The 11,585-nt window shown below is 33.9% G+C and overlaps 2 protein-coding genes across 2 annotated transcripts; one reads left to right on the top strand and one right to left on the bottom strand.

Annotated features, from left to right (window-relative positions):
• The first annotated feature begins 553 nt into the window (after positions 1–553).
• On the top strand, positions 554–3,939 carry LOC145096858 (protein NRT1/ PTR FAMILY 4.5-like). Its single transcript, XM_079034218.1, has 6 exons — positions 554–651; positions 726–804; positions 1,448–1,665; positions 1,737–2,177; positions 2,701–2,813; positions 2,897–3,939. Exons 1-6 carry the CDS (start codon positions 649–651, stop codon positions 3,789–3,791), a joined length of 1,749 nt encoding a protein of 582 aa, XP_078890344.1. The 5' UTR covers positions 554–648; the 3' UTR covers positions 3,792–3,939.
• A 1,127-nt stretch (positions 3,940–5,066) lies between these two features.
• On the bottom strand, positions 5,067–6,774 carry LOC145096857 (signal peptidase I). The gene is made up of 3 exons (XM_079034217.1): positions 6,495–6,774; positions 5,978–6,292; positions 5,067–5,874 (listed from the first exon to the last, which is right to left on the bottom strand). The coding sequence occupies exons 1-3, from the start codon at positions 6,645–6,647 to the stop codon at positions 5,149–5,151; spliced, it is 1,194 nt and encodes a 397-aa protein (XP_078890343.1). The 5' UTR covers positions 6,648–6,774; the 3' UTR covers positions 5,067–5,148.
• Positions 6,775–11,585: the final 4,811 nt, after the last annotated feature.

The following is an 11,585-nucleotide window of genomic DNA, read 5'->3' as shown; positions in this document are numbered from 1 at the left end:
AATCCAAGACAACAACCAACAAATATTATAAATGCAACTTGAAATATTAATTTTTTAAATCAAAAATATATGTTTGACCACAAAGTCAACTTGCCATCCTGAATTTTCATCGGAGTTCCCAAAACATCAAGATTTGAAAAATTCATAAGCACCGTAGCTTCATGTTTAGTTCTTACAAAGGAAGAGAGAGGTCCGGCATTTATCAAATCATATATAGGATGATAAACACAATAAAAGTACATTGCTATACCTTAATTTAACCCAATTATAAAAATGGACAGGGACTAAGACATCTTAACCAGCAAAACATGTATAATCTTGTGGCATCGCCAAAAAAAAGGTAAATGACAACAGGGTAAAAAAATCAATAATGCAGTTTCAATCAAACAGATGTAGACATGTTCCTACTAGAGTTTGGAATATTGCATATAATTAATTATATATGAAATAAAGATATAAAAAGAACAAATACGTTTTGACATTCCTTTTGTTTATTTGATAGAGAGACAAGTTTCTCCAAACCTTAAAGATGCTTTTTGATTCCTCAAAGTGATAAGACAAACTTCCTCCCTTATAAAAACAACCTCGAAAGATGTCAGAAACACATTCACACCAAACTTTGAAGAACAGAAGATCGATCTTCATAAAATGGTAACACTTGCATACTGATTTTTTTTTTAATTAACATGCCAGTTTATACTCACACATTGTATGACAATTTGCAGGGGATTGGTGGACATGTCAAAATACAACCTAGACACCAAAAAAGGCTTGGTGGCACGAGAGCTGCTATGTTTGTATATGGTATTTTTTTTAAGCTAATAAAAATGTTGGCATCTAAAAGCCATAAGGCCCGTTTGTTACGTATGACATGACAGGTTATACTGTTTTTGGCGTGCACTGGACCGAGACCACCGATGTCAATGAGACAAAAATTGTATTTTTTTTGTCCAATGAAAAAAGTGAAACAAGTAGGACAAAGACTCGCTATCGATCTTTTGTCTATGCAAAAGACATAAATACCCTTGTCCTCATCATCGGAAATAGCCTTAGAAAGCTTGCCTAGTCCGGTCCTGCCACGTCACATCTAACAAACGCAGCCTAAGGCTGTGTTTGTTACAATGAACAAGAATGGGACTAGAAAAGCTTTCTAGGGATATTTTCGAGGATGAGGACAAGGGCATTCACGTCTTTTCCACATACAAAAGATCGAAAGCGAGTCTCTATCCTACCTTGTTCCACCTTTTTGGTTGGAATAAAAAATACAAATTTTGTCTCATTGACATCGGTCTCAGTCTCTATCCAATGCACGCCAAACACAATACAACCTGCTCTGCCATGTCCTATCGTAATTCCTACATAACAAAAGAAAACCAAAGATTTTTTTTCGCTTTCTAGTTGAATTTGCATCTATTCTTGACAGTTGTTTGGTTGACAATTTATGCAGCTATGATAGGGCTTGAGAACATGGCATTCTTATCAATGGCTGTCAGCTTGGTGACTTACTTTTATGGTTATATGAACTTCAGTTTGACTAAGTCAGCAACAACACTCACAAACTTCATGGGCACTGCATTTTTACTATCACTCTTTGGAGGTTTCATATCCGACACCTACTTATCAAGATTCAAGACTTGTATTTTATTTGCATCTTTTGAAGTCGTGGTACGTTACATTAAATATAGAAAAAAAAAATGCAATTTCATAAATAATCTGTTTAACTCATTAACTTTCAGGGGTATGCACTTCTAGCAGTTCAAGCACACTTCCAAGAGTTAAGACCGATCCCCTGTAACGCCAGCCTAGGGAGTGAATGTGAGCCAGCAGGAAGTGGTCAAGAAGCAATATTGTTTACAGGTCTGTATTTAATTGCATTTGGGAGCAGTGGGATTAAAGGTGCTCTGCCTTCTTTGGGAGCTGACCAATTTGATGAAAGAGACCCTAAAGAGGCGGAATCACTTGCAAGCTTTTTCAACTGGTTTTTGTTTAGTGTCACAACTGGAGCTATATTTGGTGTCACTTTTGTTGTCTGGATTAGTTCAAACCAAGGTTGGGATTGGGGGTTTACTGTGTGCTCTATAGCTGTTTTAGTAGCAGCTCTTTTCTTACTCATGGGGAAATCCACATATCGGAGTTATGTGCCCAAAGGAGAAAGCCCAATTCTTCGAATTTTGAAGGTATAATAACATAAGTATATATTATGACTCGACAAGTTTTCTAGGGCTATTTTCGATGACATAGATGATAAGGGCATTTACGTCTTTTTACAGACAAGTGATTGAGAGCGAGTCCCTGTCCGACCTTGTTCCTCTTTTTTAAGGCGACAAAAATATTGATTTTTGTCTCATTGATAACAATCCGGTCTAGTCGAATGGAGCCAAACACAGTACAAGGCCATCATGTTTAGTCCTGCATAACAAACGGAGCCTTCGGCTCCGTTTGTTACGTAGGAAATGACATAACAAGTTGTACTGTGTTTGGCTCCATTCGACTAGACCTGATTGTTATCAATGAGACAAAAATCACAACTTTTGTCACCTTAAAAGGATGGAACAAGGTCAGGGACTTGCTCTAAATCTCTTGTCTGTGCAAAAGACGTCAATGCCCTTATCATCTACATCATCGAAATCAGCCCTAGAAAGCTTAAAATCCTAATAGTCATAGATCATCACATGGATTAACAATATCTCTATTATTCAGGTATTTGTGGTGGCTATTAGAAACCGCAATATACCAATACCAGAGACCACAGAGGAGTTGCATGAGATTCATGACAAAGAAGCGGATATTGTTCAAAGAACAAATCAATTCAGGTGTGGTTTTATATTTTTTAAAATCCAAACATTCCCATTTATGTTTATTTTTATCATTTCTAATTCCTCATTTTCATGTTTAGATGTCTTGACAAGGCAGCAGTTATTACAACATTACTCGATGCATCCGAACAACAACAATCCGGGTCATGGAAACTTTGCACAGTAACACAAATCGAAGAAACAAAAATTCTGATCCGAATGCTCCCAATTATACTAAGCACGATCTTCATGAACACATGTTTAGCCCAACTTCAAACTTTCACCATTCAACAAAGCACAACCATGGACAGAAACCTCCTCGGTTTCAAAGTCCCGGGTCCCTCAATTCCAGTAATCCCGCTTCTCTTCATGTTCATCCTAATTCCAATTTACGATCGGGTTTTTGTCCCATTGGTAAGAAGGGTAACCGGGATTCCAACCGGAATCAGACACCTTCAAAGAATCGGAATCGGATTAATCCTCTCCATTATCTCAATGGTAGTCGCCGGAATCGTGGAAACCCACCGGAAAAACGTCGCGATTGATAACAACATGGTGGATTCACCGGGCCCGCTACCTTTAACGGTTTTCTGGCTAGGGTTTCAATACGCGATTTTTGGGGTGGCGGATATGTTTACATTGGTGGGGTTGTTGGAATTTTTTTATGAAGAGAGTTCATCGGGGATGAAGTCACTTGGGACATCTATTTCATGGTGTTCATTGGCTTTTGGATATTATTTGAGCTCGATTGTGGTGGAGGTGGTGAATAAAGTGAGTGGTGGGTGGTTAGGTAGTAATAATTTGAATAGAGATAAGTTGAATTATTTTTATTGGTTGTTAGCAGTGTTAAGTTTAGTGAATTTAGGGGTTTATTTGATGTGTGCAAATTGGTATAAATATAAGATTGTGGGTGTGAGTATGAGTGTGAGTGTGAAGCAAATTGGTGAAGGTAGTGATGACATAAGCGAAAGAAAGATTGAGATGTCTAATGTGTAGGTAAAGATATATTGTATACCGTATAAGTACCAATCCTCATGGTATCTATAATTTTGTATATTTTTTTCATGTGTATTACAAAGTTACGAATAAAAGATAATGACATCGCAACATGGGCGTATCTATATATAGACCGCCTTTAGTATTATTTACTCTTTTATTTTTTCGGTTTCACTTACATAAGGAACAACATGGTTTTGGGTTCTAAATTCGTCACCGCCACTACGTGGCAACTTGGTGTAATCAATTGGTGTTAAATTAACATTCCAAAATCAAATCGACCTTAACATTTCCTTAAAATTGGTATGTGTGATTTTGTAGTGATTAAAGTCAGATTTTGGCAAAATGTAACATATTTATGTTAAATTAACAATCAAAAATCAAGGTATGATATCTTATTATAACTTTTGTGGATTGAATCTTAACAAGGGTTTGGTAAAATTTGGAGGGGTTTGGGGTAATGACTTAAATGGCAATGGGAAAGTGAGGGAAACCCTAATGTATTTTGAAATAATGGTAGAGCATAAAAAAGGGATACCCCATGGGACTCACATTTTAGTGGAAAATGCTATTATTTTATTAGCATGAGTTAACTCTATAATTCAAGGGTTAATGGTTATAAGGCGCTAAATTGCTTGGATAAGCAATTTTGAGTGAAATTAGCTAAGTCATAAAAGTGGTTAGATGAAATGGGAATAATCACAACATTGAATTGAATTCCAAAATAGAAAGTATGTTATTCACTCTCTTTTATGGAAAGAAATCTATAAATGAATGACAAGCTCATTTGTTGATATTAAGAATCACATAATGTTATTGTCATTATTGCATATATATAGTTAAAAATTTTGTTATATTGGTAATGGCTAATGTATATGGTTTTACAGTAATCTACGCACACTAAGCTTTATAGCTTATTACACTTTTGGTCCACCTCGTCTTCTGCAGATGTGGTCCCCACTAAACTTTATAGCTTATGACACTTTTGGTCCACCTTTTCTTCTGCAGATGTAGTCCACAGACTGACGTTTGACTTATTAAAAAACAAACAACACCTTAATGTCCAATGTCCAATGCTCATTCCATCAATTGGTTGAGTAATCAAAATCAAGAGTTCAAAACATAATGCTTACTTCTATTAATTAACAATAAAGAATCACACTATATTCCATCATGTATTGGAGAAATTCTTTTGCAATGAAAAATGTACCCTTTTGGTTCTTCATTACTCAAATCTTCATTTTCTTCTCTCTCTTACAATGTATTTGAACTCGATTTACAAACTCCAAACTATAAACCTTTTTTACAAGTAACTCAATACATATGAGGATGAAAGTTATTCCACAATACAATTTTCCTACCAATTCACATCAAGTGTAAGAGCCTCAGGAGCTACAAGAACAGATGACAATTTAGTAAAAGACATATTTGCCATCAAATTACTCCAAGCAAATGAATCTACTCCAACAAAAGGCTTCATTTTCTTAACAACTATTGGCATTAACCTCCTATTTTCAATTCTTGCCAATACATCAAACCATACATGCTCAACACTAGGCTTTGTTCTCCATTCTTCCATAGTAGTCCACCGAGTATCATTCATCCTAATTTTCCTTTCTATTTCAATCACAAAACGAAAAGCAGTTGATGCTTCAATCTTTGCTTTAAGTTTAGCCCCATAACCAATTTTATCACCTAATAAGCTCTTCAATACTGTTTCCAACAATCTTATCCTCAACCTCAATGATTTAATAGGACATGGTTGTTTCTTATATGTATGTGTGGAGTAACATTTATCTGGTAGTAATTCAATAACATGATTGGATAGAAGATTTGATGTGATGTGTGCACCTGGATTTTGAGTCCTGAAGGCAACTACAGATGAAGATCCAGAAATTCTTACTGGAAGTAATGGTGTACATGTCATGTATGGAAAGATATGATCAATAAGATTATGTTCTGAATCTGCTTGTTGTCCAAGATTTGATGTTTTAAAAAGAGAGACTTCATTTGCATTCTTCACTTCTACAGTTACGTCTTCTCCAACAAGTATCCTCTTCAGACCAGAATGTGATGTGTTCCACTGAAACACATTGTAAAGAGAGGTATAAACAAAACCTCAAAGAAAATTAAAAATAAGAAAATTTAGTAGGAATTAGGATGGAGGTTTGGAGAAAGGAGCATACTGGTAGTAGCAAAGACATTTCATTGTCTCCAGAAACTAGTAATTCAACAGGCCCTTCGATTTGAATTGATCCAAGAACTGCTTTTGAACTCACTTCATTAGCCATAACCTCAAAATCGCCTTCTTTGTCTTTAAATCTCTTCCATGAAGAAACATTATCCACCGAATTGAATACATAATCTTTCTTGTTCCTTAACAGAAACTCAATCTCGTATCTCTGCAAATTCCCAAACTTAACCTTTTCTATTTCCAGATTCGAAACCCTAAAGTCTTCCGACTTCCAGTGTTCAGTAGCAGATATTTCTCCTAGAATATCCTATAATAAAGAGCAACGAAGTTAATTATCAATTGAGGTGAGCTATTTGTAAACACTTTGTTCAATTCGTCAATTGACTGAAGATTATTTGAACGACTTTTATTTCGAATTTGTGAATCAGAAATAAAGTTGCAAATCAAAAATTGACGACAGTGACACTATAAGAAACACATTCGAGTTAAACATGAATCGAGTGTTTTACCTTTAGGAAAAGAGATGGTTGAGGGCGAAATTCGTCGCTGATTTTCGGGTAGATGAAATGAGAAAGATTAAACCGTGTATAAGCGATTGCGTGTGACAAAAACAGGAGCAAGAAAATGATTCTAGTTATGATCATTGTCGTCATCATCATCATCTTCGTTGATTGAATTCTGGTTTTTGGGAGTTTGATTTCCTGTTCTATCAACGAGTGGAGAAAGAACGTTTTGCTTAATTTCAAGTGAAACGCTATTTTCCCACTTTCCAGATCTGGTTATGATTGTCAATTACGATTATACCCGTTTTTTGGACATGAATTATGTCTATGCCCTTTCTAGAATTAAAGAAATGAAAACCAAAAAAAAGTCTAATTCACATTGTCAAGAAAAAAAAAGAAAAAAAAAAAACCCTTTTAACAGTTTATTCTTTAACTTTTTTGTCCGAATTATTTTCAAAAATTTTAATGTGATGAGTATTTAGTATCAAATTCTGATCTAGTATTGGTATTGTATCGGAACTGATACCAATAATGAACTGTACCGTGTCGAATTTAAATATATGTAATGGCACTGGTCGTTATTAAATTGTAGTTTTACTGTTTTCGGAGATAACTCACCAACAGTTTGGGGTTATGAATGGTTGTTTTACGACCCATCTATTGTTTTGCGGTTCATTAACTTAGAATATATAATGTTCAAAAAAATCAGGTTATACCATTCTCATATTGTTGGTTATTTTATCACCAAATATATTTTAGTGTAATGGACTTAACAAATGTTTCAAAAATAATGTTTTTTTGTTATAATACAAGTTAGGAGGCGCGAAAATGCACACTTGTATTGACTAAACATTATTAGTACTGAACTTTAATTCTGATTTTAAGAACAGTACAAGGACTAAATTGTCATTCTTGAAAAGATTAAAATCATTTTCCATTTATCCGTTGTTCGGATAAGTTAAGGAAACGGTATATAGATTGAAACACAGAGAAAAATAACGCATGGTTCTTCTTGTTCTTCAGCTTATCAAAATTGATTTTGATTTTGTGCCTAAAATCAGAATTGTTACTTCAGGAATTATCCTAGTTTGGATTTCGTGATACCCAAGACATATAGGGTCGAAATATCAAACAATGAAATTATTTACACGATTCCTATTTGTGATCTAGATTTTCTATAACCCTATTTTGAATTCCCCAATACATATCGGCTAACCTACCAAAATCGTGTTATGTCTTTCGTAATGGAATATGGTTTCAAGCAAGTATATATGTATTTATCATAAGTTTAGAGAATGCAAGATGGTTTATATATATATATATATATATATATATATATATATATATATATATATATATATATATATATATATATATATTAAATAATCGCATTGTATTGCATTGTATATACCACAAAGTACTAACCATATTATATTTACTTATATAAAATTATGTTATAGTAAGGTCTAAAATGCTCATCATGATTCCAATATTTGTATTTAACGTTACGTTTTAATATATATATATATATATATATATATATATATATATATATATATATATATATATATATATAAAGAGAGAGAGAGAGAGAGAGAGAGAGAATTATTAATTAAAGTGTCGGTTTAAGTCTGCCTTAAAAACGACATAGTTCGTCTCAACTAGTAAAAACTTAAGGTTTTACATTGCCGTTAAATCACACCATACATAACCTTATATAATTGAGATTTTTTGTTTATTCTCATTTTGTATTAGTGTTGGATGTAGTTCTTTGTGTTTATGTTAATATATTTCTTTAAGGCTTAATTTTTTTAAAGGAATTTTATCAAAAAGTCCTTATGTTTAAGGACTCATAATCGATTTAATTTGTATTTTTTTTAGTTAATTACGTCACAAAAACAAAAAATTATATTCATTTTGACCATTTTACTTGGTTAACAGGTCATCTAATTTTTAAAAATTACATTTTTGGTCTAGATTTTAAATTTATTTCAAATTTGGTTTGAATTTTACATTGTTGGCACCGATTTTAAAATTTTGTTATGAAGTCATCTTAAATTTAGTATTTTTACATTTTTTTTAAATTTTGTTTTGAATATGATTTTTTGAATTGTAAAATCGTATTTATACAAAAAAAAACATATTTTTACATAAAAACCTTCATTTTCTATATAAAATCTTTTTTGTAACACTTTTGTATGCAAAATACTTAATTATAAAAACATGTAAACATATTTCTATATATTTATGTATTTATACGCACACAAAGAGGTGTTTTATATATTCCTTTTATAAAAATGTTTCGATACATTTTTTTATAAAATCATGTTACTATACACTTTCTTTATAAAAACATGTTTGTATATATTTTTGTAACCCATGTTTTTTGTATACATTTGTGTTTTTTTATAAAAAACGAAAAACGTTTTTATATACAAATGTATTTATTATAAAATAGGTGTTTATAAAAAATATATATATACAAATACGTTTCTAAAAATATATATATACAAAACCTATTTGTATGCATATAAAACATGTTTAGTATGAAATTGGTGTATATATATATATATATATATATATATATATATATATATATATATATATATATATATATATATATATACCTTAAAAAGCATTTACAAAATTTTGCTGAATTTTAAGAGCTACAAAGCTTATTGTAATATTTACAATCAGTTTATGCATATAATCTTATATGGTCAATAGCTGAAAAAGTGAAACACTGAAAAAGTCAAGATAAGAAACAGACCTCGAGCTCATTCAACATATATTCCACCTATTTTTGCTAAAACTACTCGATGCAATTCAAAATGGATTGACTAATTCAAATTGTCTTCCCCTTCACTCAATGAAATCCACCACCACACCATCATTCATCTCTATTTAATCATCATCAATGGCTGATATTTTTTTGCCTTCGACCAGCGTGACCACCATTCTATCATCGTCTGCAAGAGAAATCCTAATCAAATTCTATTTTAGCTCCTTTAAAAACCATGTCGGTTCCACCACCACCCATCTCTGCTTCTCTATAACCCTAATTAGCCGTCAGGCACACCAGCTTCACAGTCTCACAACATACCTGGAGCACACTGTCACGGGATGCTTTAATCACCGTGCGCCACTTAGTATTTTCTTTGACCAAGGCAGGCTAACTTCGATGGCTTAGATGTATTAACGATTAAAGGAAGCAAGAGAAACGACAAGAAACACTTCTAAGAAAAAAGCTTCTTTATACAACTTTACTTCTTACAAGAGAACTTCGTGGATGCCTTGGACAAATGAGTCCTCCTCCTATTTATAGGCATCCTACACCTCCTCAAAGGGAAGTTTCTAGATTTCGTGTATTCCCGAGTATTCTAGATTGTTCTTACAAGATCTTTATCTATATACAAAGTTCTACACAATTCTATTCTATACTTTTGTATCCTAGAGAATTCTAGATCGTTCTAGGGACTTATGGTAGATTATTACTTGTTCTATCATCTTCTTGATCGGTTTGGAAGATTCTAGAACACCGACTCGTGACACCCTCCCCCACCGGAATCCTTGACGTCCCCGTCAAGCCTTGGACTTGTATGCTTCGATCTTGTCTTTGAACTGCCATAAGTCTTGTTCTCGTTCCCAACTGGATTCCGTATCGGGTTGTCCCTTCCATCGAACATAGTACTCGGTCCAGTTGGGTGATCCTCTTTTGCGAATTATTATGTCGGCCATAATTTCGTCTACTTCCTTATCAAAGGAGATCACATTCGCAACTGGAGCTCGTTGTGATTCACTCCTAGACGGGTCTTCTTCATCTCGATTATAAGGTTTAAGGAGACTTACATGGAATACGGGGTGGACCTTTAAGTGTGTTGGTAAGTCAAGCTTATATGATCTTGTCCCGACCTTTTGGATCACCTGATACGGCCCTTCATATCTTCTTGTTAAGCCCTTGTGTACTTGTCAAGTGGACTTGAACATTCTCTGGGGAAATTTCACCATCACTTCGTCGCCAACCATAAATTCACGCGGTTGTCTGTTTCTGTCCGCCCACTTCTTCATGTGTTTGGCTGCTTTGTTCAAGTAAGACCTTGCTATGTCAAGTTCCTCGTTCCACCCTTTAGCAAATGTTAGGTCCAGTATTGTGTTGCGTCTATTGGGCTCGTTAGCTAGTCCAATGTTTATCTCCGGTATGGGCCTGTCCATTCGTGAGTTTTGTAGGGTTTATTATAAATAGATGCTTGCATGCGTCCTAGAACGCAGGGATTAGAAACGATTAGATAAGTATTTTCAATCATATTCATTGTTCTTATTTTGTAACCCTAGAATCCTCTACAGCGGAAGTTCTTAGTCGAGCTCTGCTGAGGATTGAGTAATTGAATCATTCGACTCATTGTGATCCATACTTGTGTTATATTTCACTGTTTTTTTTATGTTCTTTATTTACCTGTTACAAAGATCTAATCGATCAAAAGAGTTTTTATAACTCATCAATTGGTATCAGAGCGGGAGGCTGTGTAATCGATAAACATCTTTTCTGTGAAAGAGTTTACGATTAGGGTTATTCCGCATTAACTGATATTTATTGAGCCGTCATTCCATAATTGACGTAACTCAGCATTTATTTGTTTTGCCCTAATATTACGTATTACAAGTCTGATCTTTCAAACAGGTTAAACGATCAAGCATGGACGAGTCTCAATCTAATCCTATCAACATCTCAAACAGCTTTGGTTCAACGACGAAGATTCCTATTCTTTACACCAAAGATTATGAAGTCTGGGCGCATCATTTTGAAGATTATGTCATCGGATTTGAAGATAATGGATATCTTATTTGGGAAGCAATCGTGTCTGGACCATTCGCTCACTCAGGAACATCAAAGATCATCAAAACTCAGAAAGAATATAATGATCTGTTAAAAGATGTAAAAGACGTCGCTCAAGACGAAAAGGAAAAGTTTCAGTGCAATATCAAAGCATTGAGACTAATCTGATTCGCTCTTCAATCTGATACATTCAGGTTAGTGAGTTCCTGCAGTACCGCTAAAGAAATCTGGGATAGGTTGCGAGAGCTTTATTCCACAGATGA

Source organism: Lactuca serriola, chromosome 4 (assembly GCF_051521515.1).
Source record: "Lactuca serriola cultivar US96UC23 chromosome 4, Lser_US96UC23_V15, whole genome shotgun sequence".
NCBI lineage: Eukaryota > Viridiplantae > Streptophyta > Magnoliopsida > Asterales > Asteraceae > Lactuca > Lactuca serriola.
The sequence above is the reverse complement of the archived record's forward strand: the minus strand, read 5'-3'. Positions and strand labels throughout refer to the sequence as shown.

Excerpts from the sequence above, each read along its gene's own strand:
- LOC145096857 (XM_079034217.1), bottom strand. The coding sequence starts at position 6,647 with ATGATGATGATGACGACAATGATCATAACTAGAATCATTTTCTTGCTC. Across the intron at positions 6,293-6,494 it reads AACCATCTCTTTTCCTAAAG|GATATTCTAGGAGAAATATC; the intron begins GTAAAACACTCG and ends TCTTTATTATAG. Across the intron at positions 5,875-5,977 it reads AAATGTCTTTGCTACTACCA|TGGAACACATCACATTCTGG; the intron begins GTATGCTCCTTT and ends AATGTGTTTCAG.
- LOC145096858 (XM_079034218.1), top strand. Across the intron at positions 805-1,447 it reads AGCTGCTATGTTTGTATATG|CTATGATAGGGCTTGAGAAC; the intron begins GTATTTTTTTTA and ends CAATTTATGCAG. Across the intron at positions 2,178-2,700 it reads CAATTCTTCGAATTTTGAAG|GTATTTGTGGTGGCTATTAG; the intron begins GTATAATAACAT and ends TCTATTATTCAG.